General features: G+C 35.7%; 3 protein-coding genes across 3 annotated transcripts; 2 read left to right on the top strand and 1 right to left on the bottom strand.

Moving 5' to 3' along the window:
• The first annotated feature begins 8,860 nt into the window (after positions 1 to 8,860).
• LOC133864073 (peroxidase 4-like) lies at positions 8,861 to 10,446 on the top strand. The gene is made up of 4 exons (XM_062300271.1): positions 8,861 to 9,132; positions 9,262 to 9,459; positions 9,550 to 9,715; positions 9,915 to 10,446. The coding sequence occupies exons 1-4, from the start codon at positions 8,917 to 8,919 to the stop codon at positions 10,301 to 10,303; spliced, it is 969 nt and encodes a 322-aa protein (XP_062156255.1). The 5' UTR covers positions 8,861 to 8,916; the 3' UTR covers positions 10,304 to 10,446.
• Positions 10,447 to 11,583: 1,137 nt separating this feature from the next.
• On the bottom strand, positions 11,584 to 14,820 carry LOC133862449 (uncharacterized). Its single transcript, XM_062298268.1, has 4 exons — positions 14,351 to 14,820; positions 13,668 to 13,803; positions 12,815 to 12,875; positions 11,584 to 11,883 (listed from the first exon to the last, which is right to left on the bottom strand). The coding sequence occupies exons 1-4, from the start codon at positions 14,595 to 14,597 to the stop codon at positions 11,749 to 11,751; spliced, it is 579 nt and encodes a 192-aa protein (XP_062154252.1). The 5' UTR covers positions 14,598 to 14,820; the 3' UTR covers positions 11,584 to 11,748.
• A 2,605-nt stretch (positions 14,821 to 17,425) lies between these two features.
• LOC133864842 (uncharacterized) lies at positions 17,426 to 18,196 on the top strand. Its single transcript, XM_062301268.1, has 3 exons — positions 17,426 to 17,632; positions 17,725 to 17,815; positions 17,949 to 18,196. The coding sequence occupies exons 1-3, from the start codon at positions 17,584 to 17,586 to the stop codon at positions 18,052 to 18,054; spliced, it is 246 nt and encodes an 81-aa protein (XP_062157252.1). The 5' UTR covers positions 17,426 to 17,583; the 3' UTR covers positions 18,055 to 18,196.
• Positions 18,197 to 19,712: the final 1,516 nt, after the last annotated feature.

Raw genomic sequence — 19,712 nt, 5'->3', positions numbered from 1 at the left:
ATTCCAACGTGAAAGGGAGGGGGGGCCTTGCAATATCCCTAGCTTAGCTAATTAGTTTGTTGCATGGCATCGAGGGCAAATGGTATCAACAACAGCAACAGCAACACAGCCCAATCCAACACATGTTGCACTCTAGGGTCAGGGTCCAAAACTTAGGTTTGTTTGGATTCCCTCTTTTTAGTGGCCAAAAAGAAAGAGACCGTAAGCACCTAGGTTTTGATGCCTCCTTTGAATGTGAGACTTTGACATCCACCCTAAAGCCCCACCACCATTTTAGATTCTGATGAGGATCGGATCGGATCGGATCTTCTTGCCTTCAAAACGATGCCCTATTAGGTTGGCTGAATAATTTATTAGGACAGCCTATCACTGCTCTGCGTACACATTATGTGGGGGAAGTCATGACAAGCCTACTCTTTCTCTCTTAAAAATGTACAAAGTTCAGAGAACAAACCCCAAGCATGAATTTACAGAAACCAAACTGATCACTGTTTTAGTGTTTTCTACTGTTTCACTAAATATGCTTACTAATTAAGCCCATCATTCTAGAGAACTGTGACGACTTATATATATAATTAGGATTATAAATTTTTGAGGGACCTCGCGAATCCGACATGACCTCATCACTAAATTAATAGATTAGGGTTGATAGACATGACCGTCTAATTAAATGAGTCGGGTTAGAGTTAATTTATATAGTCTTATACCCATGCTTCGATATGATCAACAAGTTATGATTGAAAGGTTTGATCCATTTAATTAAATGGATTAAATTATAATTGATCAATATAATCCTATATTCATATATCAACATGATCCGAACACATGTAAAACTTAATTACCACCCTAATTACTTTCGATGGCCTTAGCATCATTGGCTGGGAATTAGTTTGCTCTCTCCCTCTCTCTCAGTGGCTGACATAGTCGCTTTCGTTGTTTAATGGTGATTAGGGAGAGACAAAAACACCTCACTCACTCAAGATAGTATAAAAGATAAATCTTGCACTCCACTCGCCGTAGAATTGCTTTCGAACTTTCAACATTTATTGGTGATAACGAGTTGTCAAGTCGAGCTGCACTGCAACTTGCAAGAATGCTGACAAGAGGGGTGACCTATTAGCATTAATGAAATTGAAATTGACTAAAACGAGCCAATCCCAAGCTAATTATAATGAGAATTAATTTCTTCGTTGAAACTACTTTCTCCTAAATGGTACAAGGAGGCAGGAAGATAGCATACGCACCAAGCAACCAAGCAGAACATGTAATGTGACTCATGTCACTTGCGACTAATAAGGCATATGATTCTTATATTTTTCAAATCTTTATCTCACGAGTAATTATGTTCTTCTCATTTATTTTATACTGATTATTATTAATATTTTTTTTTTACTGATATTTTATCCTGATTCACGTAACTTATTTTAATTTAAGTGATTTTTTAAAAACAAAAAAAAAATAAATAAATAACTAAGAGGATAAGCCATTTAAAACGTGAAAGGGGTGTAAATACTATAAATAATAGCATTAATTAGTCTTGTATGATGTTCTAGAATGTATATAGATTCTGGAATTGAATTAGAAATGGTGCGAAAATGTATGTGGTAGGTCAACTGTGAGCATGGTGCTGCAGTATCGATCATAATGGGATACACCTGCAGTGGCTGCAAAACATTCACTTTAACTTTTTCTAATGACGTCCTCCCACGTTGTTGATCATAAGCTTTTAAGGACGCATGTTGAGTCACAAATGCCCAAAACAAAATTAGCTTTAGGGCCGGCCCTAAATAGATTTTGAAATTGAAGACCACAAGTTTAGGGAACCTGAAACTCATTTGAAGAGTAGCCAATTAGTTATATATAGAGATATTTTAATAATTTTATATTGTGTAAAATTATCAAAATACTTTTACTTACAACTAATTGGCCTCTCTCCAGTTGAGTTTCAACTGGAGATGATTCCATTGCAAGTTTAAGTGGGATCCCTTATATATATAAAATTATATTTATTTTTTCATTTCGAGAAGCATATTTTTTAGTAGATATCTATAATTAAAAATAGAGAAAAATACATTTAAACCTCCAAAACTACTAGCCGTTTTGGAAGTAGCTAGCCCTCCAAACTATCAACCCTTGAACTCTGGTCTCTTAAACTACCAAAAATTACCAAAAAGACTACATTTGTCAAAATATTCCCATATTATAAATACCCTTCACTACAAAAAAACAAAAAAAAAAAAAAAAAAAAAATCACCTTTTCTTGACGGTTTAAAACTTTCTAAAATTATAGTTTTACAGACGATTTTAATAAAACCGTCTAGAAATTAATTTCCAGACGGTTTTGTATATTTTAATTTCCAAACGATTTTATTGTAACCATCTGTAAATTTAATAAAACAATCTAAAAATTAATATTCAAATAAATTTAGAGACGGGTTTTTTGAAACCATCAATAACATTTTTTTTTTCTTGTTTCTTTCTTTTTAAAACAAAACCATCGTTCTTCTTCCTCTTTTTGGGAAAAAAAAAAACCATCGTTTTTCTTCCTCTTTCTGAAAAAAAACCATCTCTCTCTCTCTCTCTCTCTCTCTCTCTCTCTCTCCGACCGGCGATTGAAGATGGGCGATGAGATCTGGAAGGTCGGCGGGAACGGGACTCCTTACGGGATCTCACGACTGTAGAGACTTGGTTTTCAGCCAGATCTATCAAATCTACGCAGGTGTACTTGCGTGGCTTTGACAGATCAGGCCGAAACCCACGCTTGGTCGGATCTGTGGCCGGAATACAGAGAGAGATCCGGTCGGGATACGTGGATTTCCGGCTGATTCTCTCTTCCTCTCTCTTTCTCTCCCCCCTTCCGGCCTCCTCGTCACCACTCTCTTTCAAACCACTGGATGGATCTTTGTTTTTTCTTTGGGTTTGGATTGTGTTTGTTTTACATTTTGTGTTTGTTTTGGGTTTGGAATTAATGTTTGATGGGTAGTGCGAGAGCATGGGTGCGGTGGAGAAGGAGATCGCATACGTGCGGGTGATGGTAGAGGAAGGCGGGATCCATGTTGATCAGATACTCTTTCACGATCCTGATGGATTCATGGTGGAGATATGCAACTATGACAACCTTTCGGTGGTCCCTTTAGCCGGCGAGATGGCTATGGAAGAAAAGGCAACAAAGCTTTGATCGATGGACCAAAAAAATAACAATAATAATTATATTAAAAAAATAATTATTATAATTAAAGAAATTATTTAAAAAATAAATAAATTCTGGACTATTTGGGCCAAACTGTCTGGAATTGCGGACTGTTTGGGCCAAACTGTCTGGAATTGCGGACTGTTTGGCCCAAACCATCCATAACCCAGATTAGTAACACATTTTCCTGGACGGTTTCAAACCGTACAAAAAAAACCGTCTGGACCTTTTTCTAGACAGATTTTTGCAATTTCTGGACGGTTTAAAACCGTCCAGAATTCTTGAAATTTTTGTGGTGCTTGCCATGTGTCATTTTTTCAATAAAAAATAATTAATTAATTTAAAAATCAAAGAAAAAAAAAATGCCACCCCCTTTATTTATTTTTTTTTCACATTTTAAAATTTTCTCACATTTTAAAATTGTTTTTAATTTTATTATTTTTTAATTGAAAAAATGACGCATGTCAATGGAATTATGAGAATATTTCGACAAATGTGGTCTTTTTGACACTTTTTGGAATTTGAGGGTCATAGTCTAAGAATTAGTAGTTTGGGAGACTACTTTTAAAATGACTGGTAGTTTAAGAGCTTAAATGTAAGTTTCAGTTAAATATATTTACAAATAAAAGAAACATGATTTATAATATAAAATTATATTATGACTACGACAAAATAAATTTTAAAACATAGAAAAACAATATAACATAACTTATCAAATTAAGGAACTTTTTCAGATTCACTTTATAATAAGATTATCTAGCACTCTTAATATATATGCACAGAGAAAGACAAATTTCTATAATAGTTAGTTATGACTCATCATATATAGAAATCTAATAATTCATGATAATCAGATATAAAGCGAGTGCACTGGAAAAATAAACCAAGTGGCTTACCATAAGTGAGTTTTTGGTAATATGGAGTATTAATGACTTTCTAAGTGTTTAATCTACATGTTATACAATGTAAACAATGAGAATTTATGCACGTTTTAAAGACTTTACATTTTCTTCTGAGTATTTAATTCAAATTGACGTTGGAAAAAAAGTTATGCACATTAAATACTTTCATGAATGTGAAAATTGGACTAAAAAAAAAACATGTAAACAAATGAAACTTTCCAAGAATTTATTGACGTTGAAGAATTTATGGACATAGAGACTTTCCACGAATATGAATAATGATAATTTCGATTAAGTTTTACTTTTTCTTTTTTCATTTTTTAACACAATTGGTGGCCTCAATTAGAGACTATTCATTAACTTTTTATCATATTAATCTTAAATAATTTTTGTTTGGAGAAAAATGCTTTTATTGTACAATTATTAATTTTGAGAGCCTTATTCTATTTGAGCCTTAAGCGACCACCTAAGTCGCCTCGAACGTCAGCCGACCTTGCTCTAATTGCATGTAGTTTACATTGTGGTTATATATTCATTTTCCTTTCCTCCTATGTAAAATCAAGGCCCTTTAAGATGTAAGCTAAAATGTCAAGTTGGTATTTTAAATAATCACTTATTTGGATAGGTAAAATTGATACGAATAGATGCATTTAACTTTTTAATTAATATTTTTACATGGTCCCTAAGTAAATTGAGCTTTGACTTATTCCATTCAGTCATGAATGTTCTAAATATTCCAATGTCAACACCTGATTAACATTTTGTGACTTCTTTATTTTGTTAATGAATTCTAGCTCAAATTACATTTTTTTTCCTAAGAATAAAGGAAAAAGGGAAAAAGTAAGTCTACATGGCATTATTACATGGACCAAATTTAATTATTTAGTAAATTAATTAATACGAGAAATTATCACATTTATTTGTAAAAAAATTTGTAGTAAAAACTCTGATATGCTTAGCAGCACTGCTTGAAACCATCGCCGTCAAGGTACAACTTTTCTTATTGGAATCAGAATTGTTTCAACCAAAAGTCAACGAGTTTATACGGGGCAATGGGAGTCGAAAAAACTACTCGGGCCTGAACAGTGGATCAAAAGCGCAAATCAAACTTGGGTGACATGGCAATATAAAGCCATGGGCTGATTGAAACAGGCTAATCCAGCCCAACTGACGCTTGGGCTTGAAAAGCTGGCTAAACTCGCCAACCCAACTCATAGCTTGGGCGTCGTTGAGCTTTTAAGTGGACTTGAGAACCAAAAATCTTAAGCCACTCTGGATGGAGTTCGTACGGTGCGGTTATTTGTAATATTTGTGATGCAGGAGAAAATCAAACACAAGATTTAAAAATTATTTCTTGAATAAGATCAGTCCGAGAATAGAAGGAATCGTACAAAATATTTGAAGAATACAAATATCTACTGAGTTGTCAACATCCATCAAGGGAATGAAGGAAATAAGAGACTATCGACAAATCCCTTGATTCATCTTTTACAAAATTTTCATATTTATATTTACGTTGTCGTCAAGTAATATTATAGTTATTATATTTTTCCTAATATGGTAATTCTTTGGCACCAAGTATTTTTCATTAATTTGGAGACATTCTTTGGTACCAAGTATTTCCATAATATGCTTATTTGTAGTTATTTCAAGTCTTAGGAGATTTTATTAGGATTTTGCTATTTTTGGTAAAATCTTAGAGGTCAAATTTTCAGCTATATTAGCCCGGTTTGTGGGCGTTTTTCTGACAGCTTTTTTATTATTGATAATTTATTGAATTCAGAGTTTTCTATCTGTTTTTGGGGTGAATTTCCTGCTTTATTCCTTGCAAATTGCCCGTTGATTAGTCTACAGAATAATCACTATTCTGTTCCGGCGTCAATTTGTAATTATTTTTTTAAAATGTAGATATCACGTTTAGATATTTGCATTCGCATCCGTATCATGTTTTACTAAATGCATTTGCATCCGTATCTTCATCTGCACGGTTATTAAATAGTATTATTATCTGCTATCAGCATATTAAATAATGAGCATTTTGAGTCTTTTGTAGGTCTCTATTAAGACATATTTTAAACAATTTTGAAAATAATTTAAGCCAACTTTTAGTGCTTGGGGCTTGTTTTAATTTTTTAATTTTTTTAAGCTTTCCTAAAAGAATAGAAAAATGTAATCTATTGATTTCACATTATTTTTACTTTTTTCTCAAGTGTTATATGAGAAAGCAACACAATTAATCAAACCATTATAAACATAACCAATACCTAATTCAAAACGACGTCATTTTTGTATTAAACACCAAAATGACGTCGTTTTAGTGAATTTATATATATGTGAATGCGGTTAATAGCCGTCTCAGCATACGACATTATTCGCACATGCGAATAATGATTTTTACTAACTACATATCCATCGCTTATGCCCTAAGAGCTAGGCCTTCTAATACTTTGAAAAGCTGATTGCCTTCTAATCCTTTGAAAAGCTGATTGAATAGGGGACCTTAAACAATCTCCCTAATTTCGTTTTTGTTTTCTTTAATAGTTTCAAAACGTGGTGTTTGAAAAAATAATAATTTTAAAATAAACTTAAATATTTATTAAAATTGTAGCTCAATATTTAAATTTATTATTTAACTTTCAAAATCTTGCATTTTTAAGAACACATCTTTTTGCCAACCATTTAAAAACGTAAATTTTACTACGATTTTAACCTGTTATTAATTTATTTATATAGAAAGGCATTTTTTGACGTCACATGAAGGAAATCAACCCAGTGTTCTTCTCCCCCAAAATTAAAATTGAGTATAAAAAAGCATGAAAATTAACTTCTCCAGGTAGAAAATTGAATTAATATCCCTGGCCTTCGTTTCTTACTTCGATGTTTGATGATCAAGACAAACGTAATGAAGAGCTGCCCTTGTTTTCTCAAATACAATGGAGAGAGAAAGCCTTCTACATAGTCTGGTTTGCCGGGGAGGGAGGCCCACCTCCCTCCTCCCGGCAGTGTTTTGTTCATCCCTCCGATTGAACCGGTGGTGGCTATTATTCCCCTACCTTTTTGGGCTATGGCGACTTGTGTTTTGTTTGTCTTGTTTTCTTTCTTTTAGTTATGGCAGGAAGACTCAACTTAAGAAGTCCAGGGTGGGGTGCAATCGGCTTCTGTGTCGTCAATGGTGTGTTATGGCCAGACCTTAATTGTTTTTTTCTCGAATTTTTGAAGCCAGATATTCGCACGCCCGTCGATTACGGCTGGATACGTACTACCCAGCTACGTTCCCCGTCGTCCTCCGCCCCTGATGCGAGCAGCATCGGTTGTGTCAGTCACCGGAGCTGGGCGCGTGGTTTTCACACGCCAGGGAGCCTTTGCTCTCTGACTGGGCGTGTAGGCCATGTTACGCCTTTTCAGGCCGTATTTGGAGGTGCCTGGGATCTACGACGTCAGAAATCCTCCTCGGTGCTCCCGGTGGCGGCGTGTCCTACACGCGCTGTCACTCCGGGGAAGTATGTCTCTCTGCTCCATTGCCGATGACTTTTTTTTTTTTTGGATTTTCTGCCTTTTGTGTTGTGTATTCTCCTTATTTCTATGTACAATCTGCTTATTCATGGTTCAAATTTTATTGAAATTTTATTATAGGGGGCTTAAATATAATTTTAGTGAGATTTATGATTCTGTCTAAGCAGCTGTTTTAAGTCGAATCTTTTTAATTTAGAGTGTGAGGGGTCTGTCCCTAATTTCTCAACTTATATACCTTCGAATTTTTCAGTATTTAGTATATGCTATTCCGTTAAAAAAAAAAAAAAAAAAAAAGGGGCAAACGTACTGGAATTGGTAGACAGCTGCATAAAAGTACTTCTAATCCTTTTGTTAAGAAATCATTGAAATTTGAAAAAGCCAGGCATCACGCCCGAGACGATTACGTGATTGGTCCCATGCAGGGGCGGAGCCAGCCCCCAAGTTGGGGGCCAAATTGAAAAAAAAAAAAAATTTGGAGAGCCAAAATTTGAAAAAATAATAAATTTTGGGGTAAAATTTTAATTTTTTTAAAATTTTTTTAAATTTTTTTTTTTTTTTGGGGGAGAACCTTGAGGCTTGGGGGGGGCCAGGCCCCCCAAGCCTCAACGTGGCTCCGCCCCTGGTCCCATGAGATGAGAGTAATGAAAAATCTACAAAAATAAGTAACTTATATATATTCATTCAACTAAATATATCCGATCAGCATTCAGCAATAAGATTTAATCCGTCAAAATATCTACATTAATGAAACCTATTTTGCATTGCTTTTTAATAGTTCAATTATTTTAGGGCCGAATATAGAGATTGTCGGGCCACCTTTTAATGATGACAATGACAGCATATATAGCCATAAAAGTGACTAAGGTTTATTAAAATAACTCTTTGTTAATATTTTTATTTTGAAAGAAACAAAAAAGAAGAAGATGAAGAAGAAGTGGAAGCGAATAACTTTTCACGGTTCCCAACAAGGGCATTCAATTTCATGATGAAGGGGGCCCTTCCTCGTGCAAGACGACATGTAAGTTAGCTGTATGTGGTCTGTAGATAAAGAAGACTATTGTGGATTCTTCCTCCGATGAATTATCACTGTAGGACAGAAGGAAACTGTTGGAAAGTTTTCGCCTTAATTTATATTTTCAAATAAAAAAAAAATATATTTTTTCAAATTAAAAAAAAAAAAAAAAAAGGGAACAGGCGAACAGCCTTAAAACCACATTAATTATCAGACATATCATTACCATTAATTGTCGGTTGAGCGGCTGTTTTCATACTAGGTGGTTATAAGGCAATGCCCTTCTGCAGGAGTGTTGCATGGCTTCCAACTTAGTTGTGCTTGTTTTTTTGGTCCTGATCATTGCTTTGAGCGCATTTCTCAAAGCTGATGGAAAGCTTTCCCCAAAACACTACTCGTGCGAATGCCCCAAAGCGTCATCTATTGTTGAGGCAGAAGTTAGAGCAGCCATACAACGTGAAAAACGTATTGGGGCTTCTTTACTCCGCTTGCATTTCCACGATTGCTTTGTAAATGTGAGTGTACTACATTAACTATAGCTAGTTTTCCTAGCACTTAGTATATATTTTTGGTCATTGAGACTGATCAGATCTCTTTGGTCGCTTGAATATATACGGTTTTGGATTTGTGAAAATGGTGATCAGGGCTGTGACGCATCAGTACTGTTGGATGATGATATTGCGGGCAGCTTTGTAGGAGAGAAGACAGCAGGACCCAACAATAACTCGCTTAGAGGATTCAATGTAGTTGATGACATTAAAGCCAAGTTAGAGAAGGCATGCCCCGGAGTGGTGTCCTGTGCTGATATTCTTGCTTTGGCTGCTCGAGACTCCGTTGTTTATGTAAGCGAGCTAGCTAGCCCTCCATTCTGTTGTTTAATTATCTTATCTATCTGCAGTAATTGTTTAGGAAGAATGTGTTTTCTTTTGCAGTTAGGTGGTCCTTCTTGGAAAGTTGGGCTGGGAAGAAGAGATTCGCTCACTGCTAACATTACTGCCGCCAACACGTTTATCCCTTCACCCACTTCCAACCTAACCGCTCTGGTATCGAGCTTCGCTGTACAGGGACTCTCATTTAAGGACATGGTAGCTCTTTCAGGTAATTAATAATTTAGTTTCTTCGATCTGTATTATGTACAAGAAGATCAAGAAGTACAGTACTTGTCATGTTCATCAAAGCCATGAAAACTAGGTACAAAATAATAAGAAAACTAGAAAAGCCAAAGAAAATTGTGCAATTAATATATGTGAATGATTATATATATCCCACGTACGTACTGAACTTGGATGGTGCGCAGGTTCACACACCATTGGGCGGGCTAGATGCACATCATTCAGTACACGCATATACAATGAGTCCAGTATTGATTCCTCCTTCGCCAAGGCACTGCAGCGCAAGTGCCCGTTAAGCGGCATTAATGACAACGAGGTTGCGCCCCTTGACATCCGAACCTCGACCCATTTTGATATTCAGTATTACAAGAATTTGTTGAATAAAAAGGGTCTTCTTCATTCAGATCAGGAGCTCTATAATGGCACTTCCGCTGATTCTCGGGTTAAAAAATATGCTGCCGACACTACTCGATTTTTCAAGGACTTCGCCCGTGCTATGGTCAAAATGGGCAAAATCAAGCCTCTCACGGGAAGCAAAGGAGAGATAAGAATCAATTGTAGAAAACCCAATTAGAAACTGTACGTTTGCCTATAAATTATGCATGTAAAATAACCACCCTTTTCGGTCTGTCCAAAATTCATTATGTGCAATACTGCAATCTATCTTCCATCTTGACAGATGGCTATGTTTATCAATAAAACTCCTAGTTTATGCTATGGATCGAGATCATCATCAAATGTAAGTTGTTCCCTTCAAATTGATACTTTTATTGTCTGAGAACCGGCAAAATATTATTTTTGACATTTTTTTTTTAAATCTTTGCTTTAACCGAAATTACGAGTAAATGTCGTCCTACATCATCTGGTCATTCAATTGAGTGGAGGAAATTAAACACGAATAAATGGGAGAGCACTAAAAGCTAATAAATTAAATACAAACTGATTTGTAGCCAAATTCTACAAACTTATCTAATAAAGTAACATATGTGAGGAACATATGTTTTTGAATAGCATATGCTTCTCGATCACATGTTTTTTTTGTATTGACTTGGCACTTTGTTTTTAATTAAAAAAAAAAAAATGCAACTTGTAACTTTTTTTTATTTTTTTTTTATTTTATATCAAGTCAGCACAGAAAGACTTAAAAAAGACCACAGTAGATATTCTAGTATTTTTTTAATAAGAAAATGTATGTTTTCTACCTACTTTTAAGTACACATATCACTTTATTAGACTAATTTATAGCTAATTTTTGCCTACAACAACCTTAGGCCCAAATGCACCCAGGTAGTTGAAGTACTTTGGAATAAATACACCTTGTGGTCCTTGTTTTCCTGATTACTCATAAGAGCCGTACAATAGCATGATATCTAACACGAAACAAGTCAAACGACCCAAGAAACATGTGCCTATTCTAACAAAATATGATCAGCACAACTGGACTATGACTGTATTTCGATGTGACAAAACATACACTCTTTAACGACAAGTAGTCAGAATATTAATGAGCTTGCTTGACGATGCTTCTTAAAAAAAACTTTTTTTTTTTTTTTTGATGATTTTTTAAATAACTTTTTACTCTTTTTTATTTGTAAAAAAACAAAATATTAACAAACTTAAAACATAAAACATTACAAAATACTAAAAACTACTTTCACTTTTACCGTTACATAACAATCGACTATGAACCATACTTTATGAAGTAAAAGTCACTAGTTCGAATCTCTATTAATTTTTCCCTCCTCTTGAACCAATTACTTAAAAACATTATAAAATAAAAAAAAAAAGCAAAAAACACCTCTAAAAAGTTTTGCCAAACCAACCCATTGTACAGCGTGTATATGCTAGACTATCTAAAAGAGATTAAGAACTTTTTTCACTAATATAACTGGGAAGAGGGTGATACTTGCACCAGGACTTGTCAAAATTATCCTATTGTAACTATACAGGTAATATTAGAGGGTTAGATTTCCTTGATTGCTTATCTGAAATGATGTACCATAACTTGATATCCTCCATCTACTCTAACTGTTCACTTGACTCAACCTCTTCCTCTTCCAGTTTGAAGGCATCAATTTCCGCAAAGTACTCTTTCTGCTGCTTAATGAAGTCTTGAGGCAAGCCATGGTCTGAAACGTCTAGAAGACGCTGCTTCTGCAGAAACATCACAAGCCAATTGAAAGTTTAGCTAATTATCTACTAATGTCGGATCTTATTAAAATCTGACCCACGATGCACATGCTAGAACAAGCAAGAGTTTCAGAGACAAAATAGTACACGGCATAGTGACAGAATTGTACATGCATGGCATAGCGACAGAATAGTACATGGTGTAATGCAACAGGTAACAACAATGAAAATAATTTTTTTTTTTTTTTTTTTGTGAGTATTTGAAATACAGTTAAAGTGGTAATGCAATATTACCCCAATTCCAGCACTAACAGAATGTTTATCTACATCATGGCCTCTACTATAGGCACTATATGTGACTAAAATACCCCTCTCTCAGTACCAAAACAGTCTGCTCCCTTTTAAAGTGTCAATACTGTTTGATAAAGTGAGATGCAACAAAATGCCTTCATAGAGTTAGATTTATCTCCTCCATACATAAACAGAGAAAAAAAGTATATCCACCCCAAAAATCAGTTGCAGTATGATATTAGGCAACTACTTGGTCTAACATTGTTTTCAAACTCGGCTGCATATTAATTTGGGAGATAAAAAAAAATGTAGAGAGAGAATATATGTTGTTACACAACAATGATGAATAATATGGAATCAAAAAGAGAGTAATAGAAAATCAAGACGCAGATTTACATGGTTCGACATTGTGCCTACGTCTACAGAAGTGAGGCTATGTTCAATAATAATTTAGGTTTACAACATAACATATTTATAATAAAATCCTATTATACGGAAATATATGGAAAACCCCAAAATACCCTGTTGCGATGCTCCATAAATTGGCCACTATACTGGTACTCTTGTATTACTCTCTATGCCCAAGAGAATATGAGCCACTTGTTCTAACAATATCTTGCCCAAATTAACAAGAATTTTGAAATAACAAAGCCTTTACACAAACCTTTTTAGGAGGCACTGTACATGCCTGGGATTGACCTTCTTCTCCATCTTTGTCCATGTTCCTAATTTAAAGGCAAGGAACACACACAGCAACGTTAATGAACATAGTAGACAATAAAATAAAGGGGTATGGTTAAAGTCACAGCCACATTAGGCCTCAGCCTAATGAAAATAGAATATCGACATATAAATACAAGGTAAAATCAGAATACCATAGTACAGTAGACAACAAAAAGCAGTGAACTGTGTATATAAATTCTTCATCCAAGCATCACATCTATCGGAACTAATGAGATTTCAGTTTGTGTGCATGCATAAGACTTAGATTTTTTCAAGTCTCTAAGTTTTGATTTTCCATAAATGATCAGTTTTCACTTTCTAGAGCATCTTTGCAGAAATACTACTGCTGGTGCTAGTAAAGACAGTACCATCAGAATATTACTTATCAAGGAGACTCATGGTTCGGTCAATAATTGCAGAAATCCGTACATCTAAAGACCAAAGAAGTTCAGGGAATAAAGATTACAAATTTTTGTCAGGCTTTCAACTCCCACCGATTCATGCCAATTTTGTGCCAAAACTTGATCAGTGATTCCACAACTGGGACAAACTATTCAGTAACACTGAAGAACCCATTAGACACTATCTACCAACATACAGTATATAACACTTCCACGGCCTCCTCACCACATAGTACTAATAATGTCAGTTAATGTCTTTCCCATTACTGCTTTTCACAAAGCTATATTCATGATCTATTTTCTTACTCTATCTTCCACAATTTTAAAGATGAACTGTAATTGAATGACTGATAATATAAAAAACGCAAGAAAGAAAAAGAGTAAGCAATGTACCAAATATTCCGGGTCTTTACCGCAGGAGGGCAACTCAAAGGCACGGCAATTGACTTCTCTCTACCCTTTTGTTTATGGGAAGTCTTTCTACGACTGTAAACTGAACACGGCTCGGGTACCTCGCGATCACCAGTACCTAAACCCAGAACATGGAAAATACATTTCAGTACATCGCAAAATACATAGATAACAGAACAATATAAAAAAACAATGACAGTGTTGACGAGCACAAGAGGAAAAAACAAAGAAAAAAAAGAAAAAAGAAACCCATTTCAAGAGTCCATAATAGAAGCGAAATAGTACGCTAAAGCCTTCAAATATGCGTTTCAGACTCAGTAAAGAGCAGCAAAAGTCCCTACAATTAAGCTAAACAAGCAATTACAGGCGACCCCATGAACCTAAATCGCAAATTCCACTAGAATCACTAGATAATTCAACATTTAGACTACTAGTAAATCAATTCCTCCGAAACCAAAATCCCAAACCCATACAATTCCTAACATTTCTACGAACAATAACTGTGTCCGAAAACAATAATTCCCCCGAAAATTCAGAATCACACAAAATTGCTATTAAATTCCAAGAACAAAGAGTCAACCACAAACTAAAACCCTACTTCAGAATCCCCAAGTCAATGCAGAACAAAAACCGAAACAAAAAAGAAACTACGACGATGAAATTACCGTGAGCGGACGAAGCTTTGACCGGCCGCGACGGCGTACAAGCGGAGCTAGGGTTTCGAAAATCATTGACATCATTGAGATTCGCGCTAGAGTTGGTTCTGGGAAGCGATTTTGTGAAGATTGATGAGAGATTGGCAGCGGTGGTGGTGAGGTTGGTAGAGTCGGAGAGTGGTTCTCTATCTCTAAGGAGCCTTCGTTTCTCAGCTTCCATCACTGCTTTGCTTCCTTTCTTCTCTTCCTTTCTCATTTGTTAAGCCTTTGTGTGTGGAGGAAGCTAACTTCTGGAGACCGGAGTGGCGGGAAATTCTGGTTTTGGATAAAATTGGATCTACTCGGTGACAGAGAGGTTCACAATATTTGCGTGGAGAGGTCTGGATGGTTCGTCCCTCACGAGCCACGAGATATGGCTATCGGTTGGGCCTTAGAGACTCCTTGGATCAGAGCCCATGACGGACCAGTGGACCTTTCAACAATCTTTTTTTATTGGAGATTATAGAGTTTAGATTAAGTTCAAGGAAAAATTAGAAAAAATGATAAAATAAAAGTTTAAGGGAAAATTAAAATTGGTCAATAGGGTTTCACTCTTTGACAAATGATTTCTTAGCGTTTAAAAAGTGACAGATCACTCCATATAATATGCCTAACAAGTAATTCACTCTATACAAATTTCTGTAATTTTTTCAGTTTGAATCATTTTGAAATAACATATTTACCATAAAAAATTATAAAGAAATAAAAATAAAATAAAAAGGCTGATGGGATGGGTGGCCACATAGAAGATCCCATCAATTTTGTTATTTGAATAGCAAATGTAAGAGAATCTCAATAGAATCCCCTTGCCCAAATAAGTTTTGAGCAATTCACCTACTTATTGAGACATGTGAGCTCTAAAAATACTTTATTTATACATTTATTGAGGATACAGATTTGTCGGCCACCCATATTTAGGGGTGGGCACGGAGCGGTTTTCCGCCATTTTTGGCCCCGCCCCGCACCCCTGCAGGTTGGGAAAATTGGACCCGTGAACCACTTATTTTTAGGGAACCCTGTGCAGTGCGGGCACGTGCGGGGCACAGCGGGTTTTTTTGAAGAGAGTCAAGAGACCTCTCTAAATCTCTAAATATTCGGTTTTCTTTTCTTACATTTTCTCCACAACCAAACAGGATACCACTCAGGCACTCACAATTCACAAACCAAACAACAAAATAAAAACTTCAAAAGAAAGAAAATGTAGTAATATTTTCTCAACTGAAATATCGAAATATTTTCTAAGGAACAAAACAGAGAATCAAAGAAAATCAGATCGGAGTGCCGAAGAAAAAGACCTTGAAGATCTTTACTGTCAGCTACGAGAGCATGTACAGGAACCTCGTGGACCTGTGGACCTCCAGCAACCTTAACCACCCCGCAATGTTCGCAATGCTCGCCATGGACTCGAAAATCTTGAGAGGTTCGTGAAGAGGAAGGAGTACTACAGGAAGAAAAAATGAAAAATGAAAAGAAAAGGAAGAGTGCGGCGCTGGAAGAAAAGAAAGGAAAAAATAAGAGGGGGTTTAGGTAACGCTAGGGTTAAGGACTTAAGGGTAATTTTCTTTTCTTCTTCTTCTTTTTTTTTTTTTTAATTTACACGGTGCGGGGTGGGGCGGGGCGGGTCCCCGGGATTTTGAAAAATCCCGACCCGCAAACCGCACCGCACCATGCGGTTTGCAAAAAACTAAAACAAAATACAAAAATAATATGCGGGTTAAGTGTTTTTGCAGGGTGGGGCGGGGTCGATTTTCTGCGGGTCCTGCACTCCCCTACCCATATTGCCAAAGGAGGTGGAATAGCTCTTTTTTTTCTTTTTTTCTTTTTTTTTTAATTTTGCCAGGGTAAGTGTGTAATTTTACAATTATTTCAATAAAAAAATAATCAGAATTTGCACGGAAAATTATTTATTACATAGACATAACACAACAAATTATTTGTTACTTTTAAAAACTAAAAGAGCTATTTATCAAAGGGTCAAATCCTAGAGACTAATTTTACAATTTTTATCTCGAGATGCCATTTAGCACCCCCTGTTTCTCACGAAACCATATGCATCTCGATCTGTACTCTGCCCCCCCGGTTAGCAACATCAAAGAGGTGATCTCAATGAGTCAATATCTAAAATGGCTTTTCAGATGGTGTAAACTTCCCATTTACCCATTTAATCCAACGGCTTCAATGGTTTGGTCGGCAGTTCTTTTTCTTTTTGTTCTGTTCCTACGTACGTACCTCACAATATCAATATCTAGCTCCTTAATCTGGCACGTGAACATCTGCAGATTCCATAACTTTTGTTCAAGATAAAAAGGATAGTGGATACCCACTGGTTGTAGTGCCCGAAGTCCAACCACGTACTTTAGAGAAACTTTTATTTCTTATTAATTGCATATAGTATTAAACCGTACCAAAGGTTGGAAAGTCCAATATTTCCAACGGGCAACACTAACCGGTGAAAATGAGTGCTGCTGGGATGTTACAGATTTTATTGTTACCAAGTTTTCTTACAAATTGATATAGTATTTTATAATTTGTGAAATGATTAAGAAAAAAATATGAATTTGTGAATTTAATTAATTAATAACTAACAATTTTTAACATGACTCGTAAATTCAATACGAAATTAACTAGTTAGAGTTGAAAATCGAGTTTGAATTGACCTATTTAGTTGAATACTCATACTTCGATACAACTTAAATCCGAAACATAACATGCATGATTATTTTTGACACGGCCTATTAATATTTTATATATTCATGTGTCGACACGATCTCAACTCGACATGAAAATACTAATGGACACCCCATGGCTATCATTCAATCTTAATCGTTTTACAAATTATAGGCGTGTAAAGAAATTGCAGCGAAAGGTACTGTAGTTTGAGAGTGAATATGTCCAGCTCCTAGAGTTTCATCTAAATCAACGGCTAACAGCATCTGGGCACAGGTTAGCAAAGCAAGAGTCTGAAACATGCAGCAGCACTAACAAAAACCGGATAAGTGAAGCCTCTAGTTTCTAAATTCCATCGGTTTAGCGAAAAAGAGAACCAAGTAAACCAAGGGGCCACGCCAAACACAACCATATTTTTCAACAAAACATTGCTTATAAATACCAACCTTCCCCTGCCTACCACTTCCACCCAACTCATTCTATTCACTGGTATACTCAGAACTTGGTAAAAGAAGAAGAAGAACAAGAAAAAGAACATGGAAGCAATTCAGTCTTGGGTTTCAGAGCACAAGCTGACCAGCATTGGTAAGTAGTAATCCTCTTTCTCAATATTTTAACATGTTCATATTTTTTTTTGCTAGTGGCTAATAATTAGTATCATGAAATGGGTGTTATAGGGGCACTCTGGGCATCAGGAATTGGGGCATCACTAGCTTATACACGTACAAGATCTCCCCTGAAGCCAAGCCTTAGGCTTATTCATGCAAGGTACGTAATTTAATTACTTCCATCTTCTCTTCAAGGCCTGAACTTCTGGAGCTATATATATATGATCATCTAAAAAAACAGAGAAGTGAGTTTGTGTGTGAGATACTAAAATCCGTGTACTTCTTGTGGCCAGGATGCACGCACAAGCCTTGACATTGGCGGTGCTCTCTGGCGCTGCCGCCTACCACTACTACGAGAAGCGTACAGCGGAGCAAGGAGAGAGTCCTCCTTCAAAGTGAGAGAGAGATCAGAGAGAGAGAGAGATCTATTTGCTTTCTTATTTAACTATCATCTGCGATTTATGCAGAGGGAATTAGATGTTTCCTATTGTTGTAGAAAGCTGTCTTAATATCAATAATATTTGGTCTTTTGTCGATAAAATTACAGGTTGAATTCCTTTTGCTCCGATCCTCAAAGTTCGAACACCAAACCTCTTTCATTTATTACGACATTGTGTTTTATGAATTCTTGTCCTGCTTAGACCAAAAAAAATAAAAAAATAAAAATCCTGTTTTTGGGCATTCGATTACAAGTGCAAGTGCGCAACAAGGATTACTAGAACTTGATGTGCAAATAGAGTATTGGATGCTACTCTTTTCACACTAATGTCACGTCACATGTGACATGTTTTAAGTTGTTTTTCATATTGATAAGTTATTTTAAAAAAAAAAATTACTAAAATTAAAGCACGTTATGTTAATATATCATGAGAGTGTGTGTGTGTTATGTCTTTGAGCAGCTTACTGCTCTTAGCTGGTGTGTATGGTTCTTTTGGGAAATTGCTAATGTTCGAGTTATGCATTCAGATCGATGTTCTGTTGCTGGTTTGGTTGGGGCTATTTTTAGGTGTTGTTTAAGTTTGTTATCTGTTTGCTGTGTTTTTGTTTTTGGGCATAGCAGAGATTTGTTTTTCTGTGTTGTTTTGCTGCTAGACAGATTGTGGTTTTGTAGCTATCTTAGTATAGCTCCTTTGGTGTTGCTCCTGCATGTCTGGGGGTTTGTCCCTAAGCAGGTGTCTTGTTTTCGGTCTTTACTGGAGAATTTGTACTGATTTGTTTGAGCTTTATAAAGAGTTTAATTCATCCAAATAAATATATATATAAATGTAATAAATTAGTACAAAGAATAGCATTACGAGGCTTTGTAAGGGCTAACGTGAAACTATATATGACGGACTACGTTTAACATGGATAGCGTTAGCTGCCACTGTAGGAGATACGATATGGAATATATAGAGGCCGGGAATGTAATTATGTTGCACATAAGGACAATACTCCTGCTGCCCGGCCTGCACGTGGATTTATTATTATTATTATTATTATTATTATTTTAAAATTATTTACCCTCCTTGTGGTGTACAACTTGGAATGGAAAATAAAAGATAAGAACCATGCAAAAATTATGAGATCATTACGATCTCTACAATTCTCTGCTCAAATTAAGTACAGGAATTGTGGGAGGCTTACGTACGATGAAGCCTATCTGATCATACGGGTACGGTGGGCGTTTGTTCGGATAAAAGAACTTATGATCAGGTAGAAATTCTCAATTATAGGGGATTTGGATCCAAAATTATGTTGGTTTACATTAATTGTTCGGTTATGGAGATGGAGGAAAATCTATTTTTGGTACGTACCTTCCATTCCTTTCACCAATTTTCTTTCCAAATCGATCATATCTCATCTGCTATGAAGACGAAATTTTAATAGATCCGAAAGAAATAGTTTATCTTCTTTGACATGTTTTTCTGACTTTCTTCTCTTGATCTCATCGATCCTTTACAATCCAACGACCAAAGAAGCAGATCATCAAGAAGCTAGCTAGGCATTGGCTGATCGCGTGCATGAAATATGATTTTCCCAGGCCATGACGGTTTGTTTGAACTAATTAATTAAAA

The sequence above is a fragment of the Alnus glutinosa genome, chromosome 3 (genome assembly GCF_958979055.1).
Source record: "Alnus glutinosa chromosome 3, dhAlnGlut1.1, whole genome shotgun sequence".
NCBI lineage: Eukaryota > Viridiplantae > Streptophyta > Magnoliopsida > Fagales > Betulaceae > Alnus > Alnus glutinosa.
Note: the sequence above shows the minus strand (reverse complement) of the source record. Positions and strands in the feature narration are given on the sequence as shown.